Source organism: Scylla paramamosain, chromosome 2, assembly GCF_035594125.1.
Source record: "Scylla paramamosain isolate STU-SP2022 chromosome 2, ASM3559412v1, whole genome shotgun sequence".
NCBI lineage: Eukaryota > Metazoa > Arthropoda > Malacostraca > Decapoda > Portunidae > Scylla > Scylla paramamosain.
This window is the reverse complement of record NC_087152.1, coordinates 14,167,471-14,192,500: the sequence shown is the minus strand read 5'-3', so window position 1 is coordinate 14,192,500 and position 25,030 is coordinate 14,167,471. Positions and strand designations below refer to the sequence as shown.

At 39.5% G+C, this 25,030-nt stretch overlaps 2 protein-coding genes across 3 annotated transcripts in view; one reads left to right on the top strand and one right to left on the bottom strand.

Moving 5' to 3' along the window:
- LOC135110838 (large ribosomal subunit protein uL14m-like) overlaps window positions 1-4,366 on the bottom strand; it is a 10,283-nt gene extending 5,917 nt beyond the window's left edge. Inside the window, exon 1 of the mRNA XM_064023421.1 lies at window positions 4,157-4,366. Within this exon, the coding sequence (XP_063879491.1) occupies window positions 4,157-4,351 (195 nt within the window). The 5' untranslated portion in view covers window positions 4,352-4,366. The remainder of the gene's footprint in view (window positions 1-4,156) is intronic.
- A 147-nt stretch (window positions 4,367-4,513) lies between these two features.
- LOC135110826 (cold shock domain-containing protein E1-like) lies at window positions 4,514-24,728 on the top strand. 2 transcript variants are annotated; one of them, XM_064023407.1, is made up of 17 exons: window positions 4,514-4,672; window positions 7,630-9,264; window positions 9,458-9,637; window positions 10,440-10,639; window positions 11,104-11,320; window positions 11,743-11,919; window positions 12,205-12,341; window positions 12,760-12,934; window positions 13,509-13,616; window positions 15,633-15,806; window positions 16,124-16,281; window positions 16,969-17,241; window positions 17,821-17,959; window positions 18,298-18,397; window positions 18,631-18,795; window positions 19,702-19,870; window positions 20,442-24,728. In XM_064023407.1, exons 2-17 carry the CDS (start codon window positions 8,614-8,616, stop codon window positions 20,617-20,619), a joined length of 3,201 nt encoding a protein of 1,066 aa, XP_063879477.1. In that variant the 5' UTR covers window positions 4,514-4,672; window positions 7,630-8,613; the 3' UTR covers window positions 20,620-24,728. The 2 variants fall into 2 exon arrangements, with proteins under 2 accessions (XP_063879477.1, XP_063879481.1); XM_064023411.1 differs by lacking the exon at window positions 4,514-4,672 and adding an exon at window positions 4,899-4,920.
- The last annotated feature ends 302 nt before the right edge of the window (window positions 24,729-25,030 follow it).

The window sequence follows — 25,030 nt, the reverse complement described above, 5'->3', positions numbered from 1 at the left end:
ACAGCACTCTGCAATTCCATACACTTGTCAGATTAACAGCTCATAAAAGCCACTAAACTAACAAACTACTTATTACAGTCTACCTTAAGTTGCTGTTAGAGTATGAGGTTCACCAGAAAAGGCAGGCACCAACCAGCAATTGAACCCAGGGCCTTCCAATTGCCAGGTGGACATGCTAACTGTTACACCAGTTAGCATGTTAGGTAACAACCCTCACATCTCCCTTCTAAGGATCCCCTTCCTCCCCTGCCAGGCCAGTCAGGGGAATGTGAATCGCTCCCTGGATCCTACTCACTGCACCATGTTAGTGTGTGAAGCAAGGACAGGCAAGGGCTGGTACAGCACTTTATTTGTGACTAGCAGAATTACCTAGTGTTGCCCAGGTAAAATTTGGCTCTCCACAGCACAGTGTATCACTCTAAGTCAGTCATTTATTTGGCAAAGGTGTGAACCAAACAAAGTTTACTTTATAATGAACCTAAAATATATGTCCATTTATTGTTCCACATGTCCTCTGTCAGTAGCCATTAAGAATGTTTCCCCTGAATGAACCCTTCCCACCATCAAAAATGATGTTACATTTGCCTCTAGCCCAGGCTCTCTTAAGAGAAAAATTACTGTTATCCTCAACAGAAGTGAACACAAGGTGAGATAGTTGATAAGTATGGGGACATGTCCACAGCTAGGAAGAGGGCAAGAAGCCCATACATTGTCTATTCTGTCCTCTTCAATTGACAAGATTAGGTCAAGAGTGTTGCCTGAAGGTATGAAAGTTGGGAAATCAACCCACTGATGTAGGCCGACAGAGTTAAAGCAACTTGTAAAAGCAGCAAAGAGAGGGTCATAATCAAGGAACACCACATCTCCAGTCAATGGCAGGCAAATTGAAGTTACCCAGTATCAGAGCTTCCTTGTCAGTGCAGAATTGTTGCAAGTAGTTTGTCAGCCTGAAATTATCCTCAGGAGAATTTGATGGTGGTCACTACACTAGTATTATATAACAAATAAGGGACACTAGGTGCATTATGTGAACATTCAGGCAGTTGCTGCCCAAGGAAATAAAAGAGATTGGGTATTATTGTAGTTTCAACCAATATACCTATAGCCCTTCACAGGGTCTACATCTCCCTGTTTGGAGCATTTCTGGACCCATTTTACCCTGTCGAAAATTAATAATAACTTCATATGAGAATTTTGAAGATTTAAGTCGATTCTAGCTTAGATCCATCTCTCATAGGATACTGAGTGTGTTTGTATGTTTATTATCAATAATGCACATGCTCAATGATGACATGATGTTGAGTTACATATTAAAACCTATGATGACTTGGGGTTACCTGCTGCAAATCAGGTCACACGGAAATCTGTCGGCCAATCACACATACGCACATATGTTTAGAGGAGGAAGGAAAATCCAGAACTGTCTGTGCTGCATCAGTTAGACCACGGCTATGAAAGAGACATGTGCTGGCTGTGAATATATAAACTGGCAATTTACTGCCACTTCCCTTAACTTCTTCTTAAGGTATTTTTCATTAAGTAATTACCATTGGTATGTAGTGAGGACTGACAGAATGTAGATTACAAAATGTTACATTATGTTAGTTTATCTTGTGGGAGGGTTAAGAGGTTAGGTTAAGGTGAGGTTTGGTTAGGCTAGGTAATGTTAGGTTGAGTTAGGTTAGGTAATGTAATAGTAAGTTAGGTTAGGTTAGGTCAGGTAATGTTATGTTAGGTTAGTGAGCTTAAGGGGAGGTCCAGGGAGGGTGGATGAAGCTCCCCCCCTCCCAGTTAGGTTACATTTGTTAGAATAGTCTGGAAATTTCCTGTTTTCTAAATATACCGCTTATCATCCTTAGACCTTTCGGAAATGTAAAAAATGCCTCATTTTGGCTTTCCCAAATAACCCCACATTCCCATCAGGCCCCTATGCTTGTTGGCTATAGTGAAAGAGATAAAGAGGATGGGAGTATTAGTTGAAACTGCAAAGTTACCAGAAATTGTTCATGGTATAAAGACAGACACCATGTTTTTTTAACATCTCCAACATCAGTGTGGGTTAATGGATGATAACCATAGGCATACTAGGAAGGAGCCAGAATTCTGTAATGGCCATGATATCTATGTTATGGTTATGTATGAGATGAGAAACTTCATTAATCTTATTAACTAAATTATTAATATTGTACAAACACATTCTAACACTACGAAACTCTTTCTTAACCAGTTGTTGGCTAGTTCTTTCCTAGTTTAAAGGAGTGTTCTCATGCTCCTGGACTCGTGCCCGTGTTTGTGCTGCTGTCCTTTCCCATGCACCTTGGGAAAGGGTGCCACCAGCATTCCTATCGTTTTCAGCCTCAGGTTCACGTGCAGCTGATCCGCCACGAGCCTCAGTTCATTGATGCTGATATTCATGTTCCTGTCTGCGAGGGGGCAGTTCTTGACATTCCACATATCAGGTCCCTATTAATATAAATACAATCGAATTGATAGCCCTTAAGAAATTTAGCATTGTCTAGTAAAGATTTCCCAACATCACCATCAGGAATGTTCATTCTGTAGTTTCTTGGTCCTACTGATGCAAGGGAGGTCCGTGAACTAGGCTTTTTCCAATCCAGTACTGTGACAGTGACTTAAAGATATCCTTAAACAGAGAGTTATCTGGGTCGTCAATGCCACGAACGATGATGGGGGACACTTTTCTGTCCTCCATTCATCTCAGTTAATGAGATGAGATGCCTATAGTTATCAACAACTGAACACATAGGTTATTCCAAACATGCTTTTCCTATTACTATAAATTCTGCTTGTAACAGATAACAAGACAGAGAATGAGTAAAATGAGTAAATACAAAGATCTCTCACTCGTGGCAACAGCTGATCCACACGCCCGGTTGTTGTGAGTGGGGAAGATTCCAGCTTTGTATCGGCACCTTTTAGTTACCCATCCCCATCCCCCCCAACTCTCTCTCTCTCTCTCTCTCTCTCTCTCTCTCTCTCTCTCTCTCTCTCTCTCTCTCTCTCTCTCTCTCTCTCTCTCTCTCTCGTATAATATAACAACAGTCAAGTTTGTCAAGTAGTAGTAGCAGTAGTAGTAGTAGTAGTAGTAGTAGTAGTAGTAGTAGTAGTAGTAGCAGCAGCAGCGGCAGCAGTAGTAGTGGTAGTAGTATAGCGATAGTTATTATACCTGTTAAGAGAGAGAGAGAGAGAGAGAGAGAGAGAGAGAGAGAGAGAGAGAGAGAGAGCGAGAGGGGGGGGGATAAGGGGGGAATGGAGTTCTCCAAGATGTAATTACTACTACTACTACTACTACTACTGCTGGTGCTGTTGCTGTTGCTGTTGTTGCTATTACTACTACTACTACTACTACTATTATTACTACTACTACTACTGCTACTACTACTACTACTACTAGCAGTAGTTGTAGTAGTAGTAGTAGTAGTAGTAGTAGTAGTAGTAGAAGAAGAAGTAGTAGAAGTAGTTCTACTACTGCTGCTACTACTAGTAGTAGTAGTAGTAGTAGTAGTAGTAGTTCTATTACTACTAGTAGTAGTAGTTCTACTACTACTACTACTACTACTACTACTACTACTACTACTACTACTACTACTATTGCTGCTGCTGTTGCTGCATCGTGATATATATTAATCGTGTTGGCTGAAATACTTCAATTAGCTCAAATTTTGGTGCTGGGATTTGGCGATGGCAGTCCCTGTGAGTTAGGGGACTTAATTCCTATGATTGTCCTGCACGAAATATAATTATTGTGTTATAATAAGTCCTACTATCTAAAATGCTCTTCACCTGGCCGGGATGGAATGGTGGTGGTCCCTAGCTGTGTATTCAATTGTGGGGCATAGGAGTATTGTATGGACTACCTATATACTTTCTATGGATAGTTTGTGCTATGCAATTATTCTCATATTATTGTGCCCTGTGTATTCAATTGTGGGGCATAGGAGTGTTGTACGCACTACCTATACTACACTTTCTATGGATGGTTTGTGCTGTCCAATAATTCTCATATTATTGTGCCTAAATGAGGTTCAGGTCATAGGTCGTTACCTAAAATATTTTTCCCTTGGCTGAGAATTGGTGCTGCGGTGGGATGATGATGGTCCCTGTGTCTTGGGGAGCGTAGGAAGGGTATACGTACACTTCCTATGCAAGGTCTGTGTCGTTGTGCAATCTCGTCAAAGTAGGTCCTGTTGCCTCCAATACTCTTCTCTTTGCTAGGGTTATGGTGTTGAGGCGAATTGCAGGTGGTGTCTGTGCGTCGGGCGAAGGGCTTAGAAGAGGTGCCTATACACCTCCAACATGTATAGGTAACATAGTCATCTTCGGATAACATTTAAACCCAGCGCCTGGGAGTCCCAACCCGCTGGAGGGGCGAAAGCGCCGCCACCTGACGACGGTGAACCCAATTGAACGCAGGCTTGCCACATCCCCACCTCGCACTCATTAAATTCATCCCATTAAGACAAATACATATACCTTAAACTATAAAACCCATCAAGATGACAAGAGTTAAATATAATCCATTCCTATACTACCCATTAAACTTTCCTGACGATTCGATAGGAGGGTGGAGGAGAAGTCGTAGATTGATGTCTTCCCAGAGTCTATTAGTCCAAAAGATGGCGGCATGTCATCAGTGCTGTGCTGTGCTGAGGTGAGATTGACCCTCCTAATACGTCTTTTATACTCCCTTTCCACCATTTAACCCCTCCGCTCCAAACACACGACACCCAGAGATACAACAAGACCAGATTAGGTCGTGATCTGCCCTTGGGATTGGGAGAAATTGTGAGGTGTGGCGAGGTGGTGTGTGGTTGTAGTAGTAGTAGTGATGGTGGTGGTGGCGGCGGATCTTTTCATCTCCTTATTTCTCCCTTTTTTAACACTCCATGGAAGGTTGGAGTACGTGTGTTGCTTGTGTTTTTATCCTGGTTTTGGTAGCGGTGTTTTGAAATGCAGGAAAAAATCGATACACAAAAAATGGATTGGGTATTTAATGAAGTAGGGGAGTGTGCTGTATACAAGTACGTAAGGGAGGATTATTAACTTGTTCCATTTCCATTTATCTCCTTTGCATCCTTTAGTTCACTTTAATCTCGCACTTTCCTTAGAGGGAAGGCAAGGTGGAAAGAAAGAAGGAACAGAAAAGTGGAAACTATGATCCTTGTCCTTTGTTTTGCCCTTCTTCCTAATTAGTGACCTTGAGCTAATTTCGTATATATATATATATATATATATATATATATATATATATATATATATATATATATATATATATATATATATATATATATATATATATATACGGTTGTGTGTGTGTTTAAATTTGCACTTCAATGAGTAGTTACTTAATCCTCTTCTTCCCAACGATGATTTTTTTTTTGTCCTCCCCATTTGCGTGTGGTAGACATGCAGAAATATTCCAGACAGTGTGATATAAAACCAGGGAGGAGTGGTCGTGAATTAGGTATAATATAATGGACTTTGCTGCTGCTTTTTTTTTTTTTTTTTTTTCCTCCGTGCTCTTGGGGCGTGAGATGAAGGCGCAGAAGACAGATGACGGGAGGGAGGACGAAGATAGCTCGAGGTTGTGGTGGCTGTGGTGGTAGAGGTGGTGTGTAAGGACCGGGAGGGGTATTTAAGTCCTTGTATGTTGGGAGGGATATAGGGAGAATACATATAGACATAAACTTTCTATGCATTTTACGTACCATGCTATAATACAATGTTATGCAAAAACCTGTTACCAACGTAAAATACCTACTCTTGCACAAAATAGTGTAGAGGTGGGTGGTGGTGGTCTCTGTATTTTGGTGGGAAAGGGATATATGAAGGATACATATACACATATGCATCTCCTATACCATGCTATACTATAGTTCAGTGTTAGGCAAAGTCTGGTTACCCAAAACTATCTTGGCTAGGATTAAGGTGGGGTGGGTGGTGGTTCCTGTGTGTTGGGTGTGAGGGAGTGGCATAGAAATTTGAGGGATGCTTGAACAGGTCCTATACATTTCTGGTACTGTGCTATACTGTAATTTAATGTTATACTGAGTCCCTTTACCTAATATACTCTTTGTTAGAATGTTGGTATAGGGGTGGATAGGGTGGTGTTTGTCCCTGTGTGTCAAAGGTGCATGGGAAAGATGCTTATACATTTACATGCATGTTTTGTATCTTGTTGTAATCTCATAATAGTGAGCTCTGTGCAAGGCTTGTTACCTAAAATACCCTTAGCTAGGATTAAGGTGCAGGGATGGGGTGATTTTTTGCCTTACTGTATTTTTTATTATTGTGGTAAAGACTGTAGGCTATGCTATGTGAAGAATGAATATAGACACTACACACTAAGGAAAGGCTAAGCTGGCCTGAAATTGAAGTATTTATGTTTAGTGCTGGTTTAGGGAAAGGAAGTGGTTGGTACTCTTGCTATATGTACCTATATTGATATGTAATTTATTTGACAATATCAATGACATACAGGGTTATGCAGAGCACCCTTAAGATAGATGTATACTATTTAGACCAGTGATTCTCAAAGTGTGCCGCAGTACACTAGTGTGCTGCCATTATTTCCTTGGTGTGCTGCGAAAATTTGGGTGGGACTTTGATTTGTGTCCATAATATAACGAAACTATTGTAAATTATAGTTTATATTTATCAAGGGTGACTAATTAAATATATATATATATATATATATATATATATATATATATATATATATATATATATATATATATATATATATATATATATATATATATATATATATATATATATATATATCAGGGTATGTGTGCTGCAAAAATATCAGTTGTTTCTTAGTGTGCCGTCATACTAAATGATTTGAAAAACACTGATTTAGACACTAGTGATCACCAATAGCCCAAACAGAGATTGCTGTGTTTAATGCATTGAAAATCTGGACCTGGTCTGGTTTGGGAATTGGGTTGTAATTCCTCTTGCACATAAGGTGCAGTCTGGTATCTAAACTTAGCAAACTGTGGCTGTTTAGTGAGTCACAGTAAAATTGGTTGTAAAGTTATGTATTTGACACTTATTAACTTTCAGCATGGAAGTCAACAAAGTTTTTTTTTTTTTTTTTTTTTTTTTTTTTTTTTTTTTTTTACCAGGTTAGATTAATGGTACAGGAGGGTTGAATGGAATGGAGGCAGGACCCCACCCACGTTAGGAAGTTCATTCTGTTCAAAATTTTGTAAAGGCAGTCACAACTGGTTCAGTTTTGTATGGATGGTTACATCTAATGCAATGTAGGAAGAAGCAGTCCTGTACTATGTGACATCCTCTGTGCATGTACAGTTGTTACAGGACATAAGTTTGATGAATTATTATCAAAGTAGTTGAGCTGATGTCCACACATTAATTGGTAACTAATTAAGTGTGTTAACAAAATAACCTTAGAATCTGTTTTACTCTCTCTCTCTCTCTCTCTCTCTCTCTCTCTCTCTCTCTCTCTCTCTCTCTCTCTCTCTCTCTCTCTCTCTCTCTCTCTCTCTCTCTCTCTCTCTCTCTCTCGTGTGTGTGTGTGTGTGTGATCACATTGCATAAGATTAAAAGTACTATAAATTAACTTTAATCTCTTGATTCCAGAGTCTGAACATCACAAGACTTAAGAATTAACATCAAGAAACTGCAGCTAAGCCACATCTAATTAGCTTAGAAACACAAGTTACCAGTAACAAGTATAAAGCTGACATAGATGTAGCAGTCCAAGCAACCTTGCCAAGTCTATCCAAAAGAAGAAAAGCACAACTTACCAAGAAAAATCTAACCCCAGAGAATAGCTGCTGCCCCAAAGTGGTGAACAAAGCATTGCACACAACGGCTGCTGCATCATTGGCACTTAAAGCACGGCACAAGCATCTGAGTGACATCTGAGGACCAACACCCCCCCACACAGTCACTATATACTGCCAAATCACCACTACTATTACTGTTACAATTACTTCAACTACTACACCTAGTACCACCACTCCTCTAAAATCATATATACCTATACCTATTTTTCTTTCTCCTTATATAGAAATATATATACAGTAGTCTGTACGTACACATCCTGGCACAAAAAGAAAGCAAAAGGAAGTAACATATGACAACTGTACCTCCTCACACAGTTGTTATCCTTTCCCCCTTGTCCCCTACCCTTCCCTCTTCCTCTCTTTTCTGAGCATTTTTGAACCAGTCTCGTCGCAAGAATCTGTGTTAAGTCGAAATCTTTGTTGACCAAAGTCCATGCGCGTTATTCACTTTGTGTACAAGGAGTATTAGTGACTTTTGGTCAAGTAGATATTTTACCTTTATTTTTTTATTTATTTTCCCCATCGTCAACTGCAAGTTGTACAAACGTGTAAGGATTTCCCTTTTTATCTTTCCTTGTTTTAGATCTTTACATGCTTGAAGGACATAATCAAAGACGTAACAAAACCCACAATTAGATGTATTGTCTTAGATATATTACTGTGAAGTGAATGTGTGATCCCGTAACTCCCTACCACCACAAGTAGCAGGCAACATAGCTGCAGTCTTGTATATTAAAGCATAAACGACCAAGTAGTAACACCAACACTCATAACAATGGATCCTCAGTGGAATATTTTCCAGCCGCCTATCTCTGAACCTGCAGTACTGGATTATAGTGGAGGCAGCTTGCAACACCACAACCGATACAATGGCTTTTATGATCCCCCCTTGTCTAGCCACCACCAGTCCCGCAGCACAATAACACCCATGTCTCCTAACTATATGTGTGCCCCTACTCCAACACAGCACAGTGTCTATTCCTCACCCCACATGAACAACCACCCTACCACACAGTCCAGCCAGGCCTTGCACCAATCCAACAACCACTCGCAACCACCCACATCCCAGCAGCAGCAACAGCAGCAGCAGCAGCAGCAACAACAGCAGCAACAGCAGCAGCAGCAGCAGCAGCAGCAGCAGCAGCAACAACAGCAACAACCACCCCCACCTGCCCCGCAGTCTCAGGGACCCCCAAGATCCCCACAACTTAATAGCTCCTCCTCCAACTACTATAACTCCAACTCAAGCAGTCAGTACACTCCTCCTGTGGCAGACTTCAAGATTGGGACCTTCACTCTCAATGCCAATGGTTTCCCCACGGAATCCAATGGGCAGGAGTCCAGCCCATCATACGCCCACAGCAATGGCATGTCTAGCAATAACAGCCAGAATGTCCGAGAAACTGGCATTATTGAGAAATTGCTGGTGAGTTCTGGAAGCTGTGGGAATGAAAACAAGAACAGAATGAAGAAGAGTTGTATTTTTTGTATGTTCTTTTCTGAATACACAATCGTTAGTGTAGTTTGATGATAATTTAATCATTGCAGTGATTTGTATTTTTCCATTACATGTGTAGTTCATTTATTCAAATGTTTAATAAGTCATTATTCCTCCCCAGCAAACCTATGGCTTCATCCAGTGCTGCGAACGTCAGGCACGGCTCTTCTTCCACTTCTCCCAATTTGATGGCAACACTGAGCACCTTCGCATTGGTGACCCAGTGGAGTTTGAAGTGACCTTTGACCGTCGCACAGGGAAACCCATTGCCTCTGCTGTTACCAAAATTTCTCCTGAAGTGGTGAGTGTCAGGTTTTGTCACCTGGAACATAAATTTTCCTTATCTTGAATATTGTATTCATTCTTTTAGGTAGATTTTCTAAATAACTGATTGAGAGATAATATGTAATAGGCCATCATTTTGCATGAACTCTCATTTAAACTCTTACTGCTTGAAAGTTTGGTAGATTAACTGGAATCATTTTAGGTTTTTCTGGAGCATATGGTAAAAAACAGACTTGAGAAATCCTTGGTACAAAAAATAATTTTGGTCAGTCTTGTTTGTTTGTTGTTTCTGTCCCTTGCATCTTCCCCATTTGATTTGCTGCATCTGGTTGTTAGTGCAGTGAAAGAATTAAATGGAATGTTGGCCTGTATTGGGTGAAGTAAGCACCTAGTCATTTTCATGATTATAATGACAGGACAGTCAAGGCTGAACAAAACCCTTTCAGGCTTGGATGATCATGATGGCCTGATTGATTATGTGTCTGATTGACATGTTCATCATTAAGTGTTGAATCCCTGAAAAGTCACTTGTGGCCTTCGATAAAATTTTTTCAATGTTTCATTGGTTTTAAAAGCTGAGTATGGTGGGATGAAAACACTAGTGAATTGTGAAATGGTATATGCAGTACAGGAGTAGTTTGTGTGCCATGCAAGAAGCTTTGTAAGATAAAATTAAGACATCTAGAATGGTTACACAGTCTCTTTTATGCTGGGAGGCTGCTTGACCATGTAGCCTGCCAAATGAACATGGCTGAATGTAGGCATGTATGGAACCTGTCGGAATGAAGACAATGATGAATTCATTTTGGGCCCATCAGGTGTTGAGTGAGGAGCGTGTGATTGGAATAGTCACCACCGAGCTTCGCAGTGAGTCTGGAGGTGAACACCAGGGTCGCATCACCTATGAGAACCGTGGTGAGTGTTTCTTCCTCGCCATACGGCAAGGAGGATGTGGAAGGCCTATGTCATCCTTAAGCCATGGGGACAAGGTCAGCTTTCAGATCGCCACATACCAGAGGTGAGTGACTATCCAAGCTGACATATATATAGTTTAAGCAGCTGTTCAACTCAGGGCCTGCTACTTGAAATTAAGAAAATCATGTAGATGATATAACTAATATATGATACATTTGAATGGGGAATCTAGCTGCTTGGTAACTAAGCTGACATATATCTATTTCAAGCAGCTGTTCAACTCAGTACCTACTAGTTGAAATTAAAAAAATGATGCAAGTGATGTAATTCAAAAGGGAGGTTTCAAGACACATCCTCCAATTTTGGATAACACTTTTGAGCTTTCTTTTGGGACTGTTAACTCTCTCTCTCTCTCTCTCTCTCTCTCTCTCTCTCTCTCTCGCTCTCTCTCTCTCTCTCTCTCTCTCTCTCTCTCTCTCTCTCTCTCTCACTCTCTCTCTCTCTCCCTCCTACCCTTGGCTAGTGCTCCTCTTACATAAAAATTAATACACAATACATTTGGTTCAGGACGGGCAATCTGGCTGCTCGGCATGTGCGTCTGGAGAATCCTGCTCAGCCTGTCAAGTACCAGGGGCGTCGTGAGCACCCATCAAAGACTCGTATGGCTTTATTGAGCGTGCTGATGTGGTGGATGAAAATTTTCTTCCACTTCTCTGAGGCAAAGAATATTCCTGGTGGACTGAAGCTTGGCGATGATGTGGAGTTCTATATCCAGACACGGAATGTAAGAAAGGGCTCTTCTTGCTTCTCAGATGTCAATTGTGGCCAGTACTTAGTTTCAGTTGTTGCATCACATGTTAATTGCATTAAGTTTCTCTTTGTCTTTTTGTCAAACATCTTCGGTGCTAAAATTTTAAAGAATTTGCATCCATGTATTTTTATTGATAATTTATTTTCATTAACTGTACTTCAATTTTGTGTTTCAAGAGTTTATTACCTGTATGAAGTAATTCATCTATTTATATTTATTTTTTTTAGTTCAAATCTTTGAATGACAGTGAATGGTGTTGTAGTTTTTTAAACATAGTACATCCTCTTATCTTGTTAATGCAAAGAAATATGTTATTAGGATGAACAGGTTTTAGTTCTCAGGCTGCTTAAAGAATCTTGATATAGAGAGAAAGTTAATAAGTCTCATCACCTCAGGGGAAGGAAGTAGCAACCAACATGGTGAAGCTGAAGCCAGGCACTGTGGTGTTTGAGGACATCAATCAGGAGCTGATGAAGGGACAGGTTCTGAAGCCTGTTGAGAGGAACCCACGGCACAACCAGAAGGACCCATTGACAGGCCGCATCCGTTACCGTGGCAAAGACCGTTCAGAGGTGAGTCCCCATACCAGAAAAGACCTTTTTTTATGTAAGAGAGCCACTGGCCAAGGGGAAAAAAGGCCCACTGAAGTGCCAATCCCAAAAGAAAGGTCAGAGGGATAATCCAAATTTGGAAGATAGTTGATTTAGTGGTATAATCTCCATGATGCTGATTGAATAGTTGTGAAATGCCACCCACTGTCTTGAGCCACAGTAATGGACACCTTTTGTTGTGACAGTTGACCTTTGTAACTTTATGTAACATTCTTTCATCCTGATGACTTTGTGCTGTACTGATAGGTTGAGGTGAAGTTTGGTGAGCGTGACCAGAAGGGAGACTTCACATTACGTCATGGGGACTGGGTGCAGTTCAACATTGCAACTGATCGTCGTGACCACCTGCAAAAGGCCACCAACATCTCCCTTTTGGATGACAGGTTAGTAAGTCTGTTAGTCTCTCTCTCTCTCTCTCTCTCTCTCTCTCTCTCTCTCTCTCTCTCTCTCTCTCTCTCTCTCTCTCTCTCTCTCTCTCTCTCTCTCTCTCTCTCTCTCTCTCTCTCTCTCTCTCATATACTGTAGCTCATTCTGTGCCCTGGCAATGTTGGTAATTAGCACTCTTGACTCAAGTTACTATTTAAAGAAGCGCCTGGTTTTTCTTTCCCCTTTGCAGCTTCAATATGTATTTTATCTTTCTCCTTTGCAGCTTCAATGTGTATTTTTTCCCCTTTGCAGCTTCAATGTGTATTTATTCCCCCTTTGCAGCTTCAATGTGTATTTGTTTCCGTTTTGCAGCTTCAATGTGTATTCCTTTCCCCTTTTGCAGCTTCACTGTGTATTTATGTTTCCCCTTTGCAGCTTCAACGTGTCTGGTGAAAAGCGTGAGCATGGAGTGATTGCTGCCCTCAAGGATGGGTATGGCTTTATCAAATGTGCTGACCGGGATGCCCGCTTATTCTTCCACTACAGTGAACTGCTGGACCCAGAAAATGAGATCTCTGTCAATGATGAGGTTATGTTCACTGTAGCCCAGGTAGGTAACAAAACATGCAGTGCATGGGCAGGACTGCTTACATAGAATGAAAATGCAGTGGTACCTTGACTTATGAGTTTAATTTGTTCTGTGACCAAGGTTGTAACTCAATTTGCTCATATATCAAATCACTTTTCCTCGTTGAAATGAATTGAAATGCTATTAATCTGTCCCAGCCCCCACAAAACCACCCCAATTTTTTTGTTACACGTTTTATATAAAGTAATCCCTTGATATACTGGGGAGATGTGACACTCACTGTCCCAACTAACAGTGGCATGGTTTAAGCTCACATGTAACTCAGATTTTGACTTGCAATTCAAAGCAAAAAACCGGCCAAGAAACAGCTCAACCCAGAAAACTCACAAGTTGGTGCACTTGTAAGTTAAGGTACCATTGTATTATAATGTTGAATGGGGGCATTTTGGTTACAAAGTGACTTGAGAAGACAACAATTTTTAATTATATTTACATGCAGTTGATGAGTGTGTATATGTTTGCTTGCATATGTACATATGCATATGTGAAAATCTTAGTGAGTCGGCCCACACTTCATCCAATTTCTCTGTGGCAGGACACTACAAACCAATCCCCGAACCGACAGAGTGCCATCCGTATTCACCGTGTTAACTCAGGCACAGTGAAGTTTGAAGTGCTAGTCACAGAGGGAGTTCAGGGACACGTGAGTACACCAGTAGACTTGTGCTTGATGATGTGCTTCCTCTCCTCCACCCTGTAACTAGTTTGTGTTACCTATTAAAATTCTTTGCAATGATGTTTTCCATGCCCTTGCTGGCCTAAATCCTTGGAAGGTGTAAGGACCTGATGGGGTTCCTCTCATTGTTCTCCGAAACTGTACCTCCTTGCTTGCACCCTGCCTGGTCAAACTCTTTCAACTCTGTCTCAACATCTACCTTTCCTTCTTGCTGGAAGTTTGCCTGCATTCAGCTTGTTCCTAAAAAGGGTGATGGTTCTAATCCCTCAAACTACTGTCCTATTGCTTTAATTTCCTGGCTATCTAAATTTTTTGAGTCTATCCTTAACAGGAAGATTCTTAAACATCTATCACTTCACAACCTTCTATCTGATTGCCAGTATGTGTTCTGTCAAGGCCACTCTACTGGTAATCTGGCTTTCCTTACTGAGTCTTGGTCATCCTCTTTCAGAAATTTTGGTGAAACTTGCTGTTGCCTTAGACATATCAAAAGCTTTTGATAGAGCCTGGCACAAGGCTTTGATTTCCAAACTACCTCTGATGGCTTCTGTCCTCTCTGTAGCTTCATCTCAAGTTTCCTTTCTGACTGTTCTGTTGCTGCTCTCTGTAACTTCAACTCAAATTTCCTTTCTGACTGTTCTATTGTTGCTGTGGTAGACATTCACTGTTCTTCTAAATCTATTAACAGTGATGTTTCTCAGGGTTCTGTCCTGTCATCCACTCTCTTCCTATTATTTGTCAGTGATCTTCTAAACCAAACTTCTTGTCCTATCCACTCCTATGTTGATGATACCACCTTGCACTTTTCCACGTCTTTTTGTAGACATCCAACTCTTCAGGAAGTAAACAGTTCACGCTGGGAAGCCACAGAATGCCAGACTTCTGGTCCCTCTAAAATTTCTGAATGGGGCAGAGCAAACTTGGTATTGTTCAATGCCTTAAAGACTCAATTCCTCCATCTATCAACTCAAAAACCTTACAGACAACTATCCCCTCTTCTTCAATGACTCATCTGTTCCTCTCACCTACACTGAACATCTTCAGTCTGTCCTTTACTTATAATCTAAGCTGGAAAGTTAGCATCTCGTCTCTAGCTAAAACAGCTTCTATGAAATTAGGTGTTCTGAGACATCTCCGCTAACGCTGTACAGGGACCTCATCCATCTATGTATGGATTATTCTTCACATGTCTGAGGGGTTCCACTCATACTGCTCTTCTAGACAGGGTGAAATCAAAAGCTTTTCATCTCATCAGCTCCTCTCCTAACTGACTGTCATCAGCCTCTCTCATCACCACACTGTTGCATCTATTGCTATCTTTCACTGCTATTTTCATGTTAACTGCTCTTTTGATCTTGTTAACTACATGCCTCCCCTTCTCCTGTGGCCTCACTGCACAAAACTTTCTTCTTTCTCTCACCCCTATTCTGTCCACCTCTAATGCAAGAGTTAACCAGTATTCTCAGCCATTCATCCCTTTCTATGGTAAACTCTAGAACTCCCTGCCTGCTTCTTTATTTCCACCTTTCTATGACTTGAATTCTTTCAAGAGGGAGGTTTCAAGACACTTATCCTTCAATTTTTGACTACCACTTTTGGACCCTATTCAGGGACCTGCATCTCAGTGGGCCCTTTTTTTTTTTTCCTGCTGCTGCTCCTACAAAAAAAAAAAAAAGATAAAAAAATCTAGAACTACCCTTGCTTTTCACAGATCTAAGCTCTAACACTTATATAGGCAGAAATTATTTGAATAATCTATCTTTCCTGAAAGCAGCAGCATCACTCAGTTTTTCAATTCATAACACTTACAAACTTTACCTTGTAAGATGTCTATGTTTGGCTGTTGACATCAGAGAGCTTGCATACTTCCTTGATATGACAACTTTGTAAAGATATGTGGGTCATTGGAAATCTTTGCTTCCTTGGGAATGTAAATATTAAAACTTGATGTAGGTCTTTTAATTGATGATTAATTGCCCACAGGTGGCTATAGAGGCTCCAGCCAGTCCCAGGACTCCCACCAAGGCCAGCGGAAGGTCTTCACCTTCAGAAAAAATAGAAGAGCCTGGTGTGATCTCTTATATTCAGGATGGGGTGAAGCAGACTATCAACTACTATGCCAAAAACTGTGATAGACCCGTGCAGGTGGGGGACAAGGTGAGTCTTGGCAGATGGAACTTATTATTCATAGAAGTGTTTAGCCAGTATCATCCCTTAGTGCTGGGCTCTAGCAAGGAAATATTTTAATCAGATGTAGATTTGAAATGGTATACACCTCAACCAGTTTTATTTCATATTTGAGTTTTGATATAGGGAAGAGAACACAGATACATGCATTAGGAAAGTTGAATAAAACACTTCACATATTGGAGCAGAAAAGGTGTAGCCAGTTTTCAGTTGGTGGAAGAAAGGTTGCTGGGTGCAGTTTGGGAGTACAGTTGTAAACCTGTAACACTAACTTTGTGATATTTCAGGTGGAGTTCAATATCTACAAGGTGAAGCGCACAAAAGAGCTCATTGCCATGGGGGTGAAGGTAGTGCGCCTAAACACCACCATCCGACAGTCCACCAACAACCTCACTTCTGCTCCGGGGATGGTGCCTTCCCGAGCCGTCCTGTCCACAAGCCCCAGGTAAGAAACAGGAGGCCAAAATCACTGTTGCATTAATTGTTATTCATGACACCTACATGTCAGTGTTAGTGTATATTGGTAATTTAAGTGAGAGGAAAATGTGAGTACTAGATTATGGATGTAAAGGAATAGGTGGATTCTTCTGCCATGATCATCCCTTTAGGAGTTTTTTTTTTTTAGAACAAATGTCATCCCTTTCTCTGATAAACTCCGAAACTTCCTGCCTACTTCTTTATTTCCTCCTTCCTATGACTTGTACACTTTTAAGAGGGAGGTTTCAAGACACTTATCCTCCAATTTTGGATGATGGTTTTGACCTTTCTTTTGGGGACTGACATTCAGTGGGTTTGTTTTTGCCAGTGCCCTTTATATATATATATATATATATATAGGATAAAAACAATTAATGCCAGTCTCCTTAAACACTGAAGTCTTCACACATATAAAAGAAGAGGTATTGAATGTATGGCAAGGAGGTCTGCCCTTGCAACCTGGTAGGGAGAAGGCTAGCAATCCTGGCTTTCATTGTATGTTTTGTCTTTTGGGAGTTTTCTTACATTCATAACCATTGTTTTCATGATCATATGAAGCTTCCTAATTACTGTAGATACACTTAATGTAATGTTTGAATACTTGTATGACAATGATAGATTAGTTTTTAAATAACATTTTATTTTTCTCTGTCAGCTCCACTACAAACAACAGTTCCAGCAACAGCCTTAGCAACAACAATGGCTTCAGCAACAGCAATAATAGCAGCAGCAACAGTTTGAACAGCCACAACAGCACTAATGGCAACAGTAACAACAGCAACAACAACTCTGTGAGCAGCAAGATGAACAATGGTGCTTCCAACCATCACTCGTCAACTGTGTACCAAGGCTTTGTGGCAGCACTGAAAGACACCTTTGGCTTCATTGAAACCATTGAACATGACAAGGAGATCTTCTTCCACTTCAGGTAAATACATCTTTTGATCTTTCCAAAAGACCTTTAAGTTGTGATACAAGACAAGATCTTTACACAGCTATCTGTATTACTATTTCTGCTGTTGTCATGATGGGGAAAATTCTTACATGCTTGTGCAAGCGTGGCCAGTGTGCATTCTTATTTAGTTTTGGGGAACTTTATATATATATATATATATATATATATATATATATATATATATATATATATATATATATATATATATATATATATATATATATATATATATATATATATATATATATATATATATATATATATATATATATATATATATATATATATATATATATATATATATATATATATATATATATATATATATATATATATATATATATATATATATATATATTTATATATATATATATATATATATATATATATATTATATATATTTATATATATATATATATATATATATATATTTAGGTAGACTTGAGTGATGAAAGTGTTACAAGTTTTATGTTACCATTTAACATTTTACTTCTCAGTTTTAAAACCATAGTTGATTGATTTAAAACTTATTTCCTTTTGTTCCCTTGCTAGCAATGTGGAAGGAGATGCTGGTAACCTTGAATTGGGTCAGGAGGTGGAGTACACGCTGTCTTCACGCACTGGGCCAGGAGGCAAAGTTTCTGCTGAGAATGTTTGTGTGCTTGCCAAGGGCACTCTGCCAATGCCTAAAGTAGGTGACATTGAACTTGACCCAAAAGGAACAAATATGTATTATTGAAATAATCTGGAGATGTGTTTTAAAAGGAAGATAAAAGTTACTGTAAAGAACAATTTCAACCTTCTGTAAATTTCTCTCTCTCTCTCTCTCTCTCTCTCTCTCTCTCTCTCTCTCTCTCTCTCTCTCTCTCTCTCTCTCTCTCTCTCTCTCTCTCTCTCTCTCTCTCTCTCTCTCTCTCTCTCTCTCTCCACTGTGTCCATCTTTGAAATGTGGTCACCCCAGTTCATCAGATAATTTCTTAAAAAGTGTAGGCAAGTAGAACAGGAACAGTAGATCTAATTTAACCACAGGTACTGAGTGAGATGTTTGAGGGGACAGTGCTGCGGTCTATGCGCTCCATCAACCCAGACCAGGAAGAGTACAGTGGTCTGGTGTGCATAGGAAATGAAAGTAAGGCTGCCTGATTGTGTTCATTGTTCTGCAATATTCATATCTTACAATTTGTGTAATATTTGATGCAGATATTGTTATTGGAGTATCATAGTTTGTCAGGCACCTGAACACTGAACCTGCCAATTGTGAGACAAGTGCTCTAACCATTATCCTTTTATGTGCTGTTTTGATTGTTAGTATTGTTGTGGTGCATGTCTTTAACTAATGGACCTTATTTGTATTTGGTGCAGGTGATGGCTTGACACAGTATGAGTTTGGCATTACTGGGCTCATCAATAAGAGGGAACTCCTCCAGCCTTCAGATCAGGTCACCTTCCAGCTGGATGAGTCTCACCGGGCAGTGCTTATCAAGGCTATCCGCAAAAAGCTGATTGCTAGTGTCGATGCTGTTAAGGGTAAGTCAGAAGGGTGCTTCCTCCCGTAAGGCAGCACTCTATGATTGATCAGGCATGCTATGACAGAATGTCTTTGTTTTCCACTCACACTTAGAAAATATCATGAATTAAAGTTAAAGGAATGATCTCAAACTAGAACCCAATTTAGTGTTTGATTTAAGTAACAGGTGTTTACATCGTGAAAAGAATAATGCATTAATGGACAGAAGAGAAACAAGGGCTTAGTTCACAGCAGTGAAGGGTAAGATTCAGTCAGTGGAAATGGATTATTTTTGAGGTGGTTTGCTGTGATCAAAATGGATGGTGAAATTAATAAGGTGTATATTGTGAAATTAACAAGATGCATATTTAGTAAGGGAGAAAAGTTATATTTTAAGGTGAAGGAAATTATGTAATGTGGAGAGTAAAAGCAAGGCGACAAAGATATACAAGAGTAGTAGACAAGTAGAGGGAAAGAAGAGTCTCCTATGAAGTGTGTAAGAGAGAGAGAGAGAATGGGAATATGTAAAATTGGAGTAAGAAAACTAGAATGTATTATTCTGAGCATCACGGAAACATTGAGAAATCTGTGTAAAGGTAAGATAAAGTGGTTAGCAGATGCAATAACTAGGGATTCAACCTGTCATGGTGCTTCACTGTCAATGTCAATTTGACATGTTACTAATTAGGCCCAAGGTAGTCACCAAGGTGTTGTTAATTTTTTTTTATCTGCCTTGACTATTGCCACTGCATATGTAAGCATGAGATTCATAAACAGAAGAAAATAGAGACTGTTTTGCCTTTGTCATCCACTAGAAGGGCATTTCAGGATCATTCAAGCTAATTTTAACATACTTTTCTTCTTCACAACTGAAAGTGTCTATATATCCAAGACAAACATTTTATAATAGTTTTTTTATTGTCCAGGTCAGTATGGCTTCCTCAACTATGAGACGGAGGAAGGGAAAAAGTTGTTCTTCCACCAGTCAGAAGTAAAGGATGGCAACTCCCTGAGCCCTGGGGATGAAGTTGAGTTTGTCATCATCACCAACCAAAAGACAAAGAAGTCCTCTGCTTGCAGCATCTCTCGCATCATGTAAGTTTTGACTGTCCTACTTCCTCACTTTTCTCATCTCTTCTTTGCACTTTCCTTTTACCAAACTATATACAAATTGTGTTGAGATTAAAACAGGCCAAATTCATAGTCTAAGGGTAAGTGGTCACCAGTCTCTATCTGTGATTCATCCATAGCTGAACTGAAAATTGAAATTTGACATAATCTAACCCACAGATAATGAGAACTGCAGGAAATTCAGGTTGCTAGAAAATTTCAGGAGTGGTTTATTGTTAGTGAGAGCAGGATAAAAGACAGCAGTGTTATGTTATGCTAATGAGGGGGCAAGATAAGAGGCAGGAGTGGTGCAACCTGTATCAGTGAGAGAGCAGAAGGAGAGGCAACCTGTATCAGTGATGGGGCAGAATGAGAGGGAGAAGTGTTTGCAATGTGTATTCAGGACCAGAAGTTTGTCTATTATGTCTACAGCTTATGGATGCTATGGCCTACCTCATATCATTAGATATGCTATTAATTCTGTAGGGAAATTTTGATGGGTAAGTGGAACACAAATGATGTAAAGTGGGTTGTTAACATAATCTTGTTTTTGTAGGTCCAAGAATGCTCCAACCCAGCGCCCTGACCGTCTCATCAGCCGACTCAAGAACCTCAACTGTGACACCAGCAAGCCACGGATGACAGTTCTCCGCCAACCCAAGGGTCCTGATGGCACCAAGGGCTTCAAGCTGCAGCGCACTGTCTCCGAGGCTGATGTGGTGGTGGAACAGTGAGTAGGTGTTCTTGAGCGCATGTCTCACAAAATCATCAAGAAAAGCCTGTGTACTAGTTATTAATTCTCATGTAATTTAAATCCCTTGCTAGTCAATGCTGACACAATACACTATTTTGTAATTTCTTTGCCAAATTTTGCTGGTTTGCAAAGCCCATTCAGTGTGTAATCACAAGTGGGATGCAAAACTCCTCAATTTTAGAGAATTTCTGTGTATAATGCCTAACAGGAAATTGAGCAGAACTGCAAGTAGGTGACAGGCAACTATATAACCCTTAACGATGAGTTGATTATGACAACGACATAAAGCATAAAATCTTCTGTGGTGTTATGGGTAACGAAACTGAGAAAAGCAGTGCAATGCCCCATTGTAACCCAGTATTGCTGATATTGTTGGAGTGAGTGTAACGAATGTGTTCGCAACAAATTTTCCTATGAAGAGGCCACTTAGGGTGATATCTTCTTTCCCCATTCCCTTTGCTTATGTTGCTTGCTGAACATCTTCATACATATAGTTTTAATAATGCTTTATAATAGGTTAGCTTACTTTATTTTATTTTTTATTTATTTTTTTCCCACACATTTATCTTCGTGTAATACCCTGTAGCTATTATCTCAATGGAGAGCAAGCAAGTCACTGAAAAAAAAAACATATAAAAAAAAAAAGCAAAAAAATGACACATGTCATCAAACTTGTGTGACTCTGAGCTTGACTCTCTTCTTTTTCATCCCGAAAGGTAGCCAACTTCATATTATGAGTGAAAGAAGAGGCATACGAATGTGTATATGGTTTATTCACTTTATTTTCCTTCTCATATCAGGTCTTTATTAGTGAATGTAAACACTACTTAACCATCTTGCTTAATAAGACTTCAGTGTGTTGTTAATTCATTGTAGTATAGAGTGTGAAAGTAAGAGTGTATATGTGTGTGTGTGCATGAGAGAGAGAGAGAGAGAGAGAGAGAGAGAGAGAGTATGTAGCAGTCATCAGATGTGTACAAGTGAAGACAGGTCTTGCTCTCCCTGAATATGTTGGCCTACCAGAAGATGAAGCACTTAGGACTGGGTATTCCATTCTTAGACAAACTTGATAGTCATTGGGATGGTGTTCCTCACTTCCTTTTACAAGTTCATTACCATATGTAGGTAACTGCTTCTCCTGAGTTTAGAATAGATCTGTTTGACTAGCAAAGTCTGTTATATAAAAGTATCCAAGAAAAGGGTTCATTGACTTGTCTTGGGCTGAAGGGGACACACGGAACCATGACTGACCCCTTCCCCATGACAACTGCAACAATATGAGGTGACCAGAAGTATCCCCAGGGAAGCATAAAGAATGTATAAGAGTAAAAGAAAAAATGTAAAGCCAGATAAGTGAGAGAAGTGAATTTAGATTAGCCAATATATCCAAGAAGACCAAGATGCTGCCAACAGTAAATAGAGCAACAGTTTTGAGATATATTTTTAAGTCTCAAGAAATGCTTCATACCTTTCATTGGGGCATGAGAAGCAAAGCCTCTTCAGGGCACAACTGTATTTTTTCTATTCATTTCAATTAAGGTACCTCAAGGAAATGACTGTAATTCAAGAAATGCTGCTACTGTACATAATCTTATTTTCATTTTCATGTGACAGTTCAGAGAAAAATTGTGTGATCCATGAAATCCCTCAAAATTGCTGCTCTTGAACTTTGAAAAACAATGATAGACTGCAAATGAGTTTCCATAATTATACCTCAACTATAAGGCTGTGTTCAAGTCTGTGATCCCACGCAACTAAGAGGGATAAATACGCAAAGTGGCGTGTTTATACATAGATGCACTTGAAGGTACTGTTGTGTTAACAATGTTTAATCTTGTCTGCAACACTGCATAAATATAAGCCCAGTGACTCTTCATATGTGAGACCTACCCCTTTGCATATATACAATACCATTTCACCATCTCTCCAAAACCAGTCCATGTGTGAATGTTGGTAACCCTCACTTTCATGCTGCTTTAGGAAGGGTATCGAGAGCTCAAAAACTGAAGGCTACTGCAGACATACATGCACACTCCCGGTCTCCTCCTGTCTCCTACCCACTCCCCTCCCCACTACCTACTCAGTTTTCTCAGCATGTTGAGGATGGATTAGTCTAACATGCTTGATGGTGCTTAGAATGCAGTGAGTCTATAATGTCTGTAGACTACCCATCCGAGACCTTGCTTCTCCTATAGTGAGGCTGCTTGGATGTATCCTCTGCTGGCCAGCAAGTCGAAGCAAGAAAATGATGTAGGCTATGATAGAAAAGTATAGGTGAACTATGATTATATGTATGTAACTGCAGAACTTGCTAGCAACACAAGTAATTATTCTTAGTGGGAATGATGATCTTTCCAAACAGCTGGCTGGCTACAATGAAAACTTTGCCATGCTTGACCTGCTGTGTGGTACATGCTATAATAATTAGGTGTAGGGTTTTGGACCATATTTTCCTAACAGTATAATCCCAGTTGTTATTCTCTAGAGTATTACTGTGTAATATCAGGTGTGGTTCTGCAGCACCATGGGTTATGTTAACTAGGGACTGAGGTAGGAGACTTGCACGTCTTTGCCAGGCAGGGAGCAGTGATGGAGGCTTTAAGCTTTGTTCACTCATGGATTAAAAACAACTTCAGAAGAAATAATCAAAATTTTAAGTGAACTTCAAGCTTTTTGATGTGTGTGATTTATTTATTTATTTTTTTTTACATCTTAATTTTGAAATCAGTCGATTGACATGTATGTTATTTAAAGGGTGTAATGTCCAATAAAACTCACTGTGTCTTCTTAATTGTGCCATGAATATACTCTTCATAATATAAAGCATGTAAGAGATTATGCTGTAATGTTAGACCTTCAACAGTTTCCTGTCCCAGCACTTGAAGAATATTCATTATTGCCTTCCTATCTACTTTGCAATTCTGAATGTTCATCAGAGGGGCTGTCAGTTTATGTACCCCTAAAGATAAGGAGGTGCAGTTATTAATTTGTACTGCCAAGTACTCTACCAGCTTTATGTACTTTTTGTTTGTTTTATTTTCTTTTCCCTGAAACTGGTTGTGAACTTTAAAATTATTTTAAAAGATACAACTCAAGAAATAACCTTGAGTATGACCTATAAATGCTGAGTAGCCTTACTACATGCATATCAGGTGAACAATTTTTGTCCAGGGATGAGCCTCTTCTACCTAACATGGAAACCATGGCTTTTTCCTCCATCACCACAGGAGTGCCATCACTACTACCACCTTCACCTTGGCCCTTGAGACCTTGCCTTGGGTGACTTGAGATCCAGGCAAATTCTGGACCAGGCTGTCATCCCTTGAACATAAATTATCTTGCCTCACCTCATGTTTTTGTTGTTGTTTTCTCAAGTGGCATTTTTATGGTAATATTGTAAAAAATAATACTTACACCAAAGTTTTTCTATAGTCATAGTAGGCACCAGTATGAGTGAAAACTACGAAGTGTTTCGCTGTGAGATTGACTTAGTTTTACTATGATTAATTTGACCATATTATCAAGTGTTATGCCTAGTATTAGGATTATTTTGTCATATATGCAATCTGTGTATGAAAACTACTGTAGGAATTGTGTTTTGTCTCTACTTAAGCCGAAACATTTTGTAAGGCGGGATGGACAGACTGAGACAGACTGACAAGACAAGACACTATAATTCATAATTCCAAGCGGAACAAACTTTGATCTTGTGTAAAAGAAGTATAAGTGTTAAGATAACTAGATTGTCATGTGCTACAGACATGAGGCTGTTGAACTGCTCATGATAATGTTCCCTATAACAACCTCACATTTGTGGCATTTAAGTATAAGCTGCCTAGTAACAAAAAGCTACAGGAAAACTGGCTTTCCAACTCATGTTGATCATGATTGTTTTTGAAAGCTGCTTGTAAAAAAAAAGCTCAAAATGACAAAATGCAAAAAACTTCATTGTATGTGTGCTTCTGTATACAACCTTGTTTGTTTCATTATCACGCTAAGGGGCCTCAATGCTTATGGTAACAGGAATGGAGAATGATGACTAAAGTTTTGTATCAACTCAAAAAAAGTAATAAAAATATGCAAATCTTACATCAAATTGTATGTACTATTTGGTCCTTTTTCAGTATCAGCCAGTGAGGTTAGCTGAAGCAAGAAACTGCAAAACAGTTTAAATTTACACCATAGTGTATTTAAAAAATAATACAGGAGACAAGATACACTAGCTGGCAGTGGCTGTACATGTTGCATTTCAGATCTAGCCTGGGAAATTGGCACATACTCATCTTGTTAATCCTTTGGGTTAGTCAATAAATGAATAACTGGGAATCTCCAATCATAAATTAATATTGCAATCACATGAAAACCATTAATAATCACTGCATTTTGAAATT

Coding starts and splice junctions, on each gene's coding strand:
- LOC135110826 (XM_064023407.1), top strand. CDS start 8,614: ATGGATCCTCAGTGGAATATTTTCCAGCCGCCTATCTCTGAACCTGCA. Junction 10,640..11,103: donor CAGATCGCCACATACCAGAG/GTGAGTGACTAT, acceptor CATTTGGTTCAG/GACGGGCAATCTGGCTGCTC. Junction 15,807..16,123: donor CCGTGCAGGTGGGGGACAAG/GTGAGTCTTGGC, acceptor GTGATATTTCAG/GTGGAGTTCAATATCTACAA.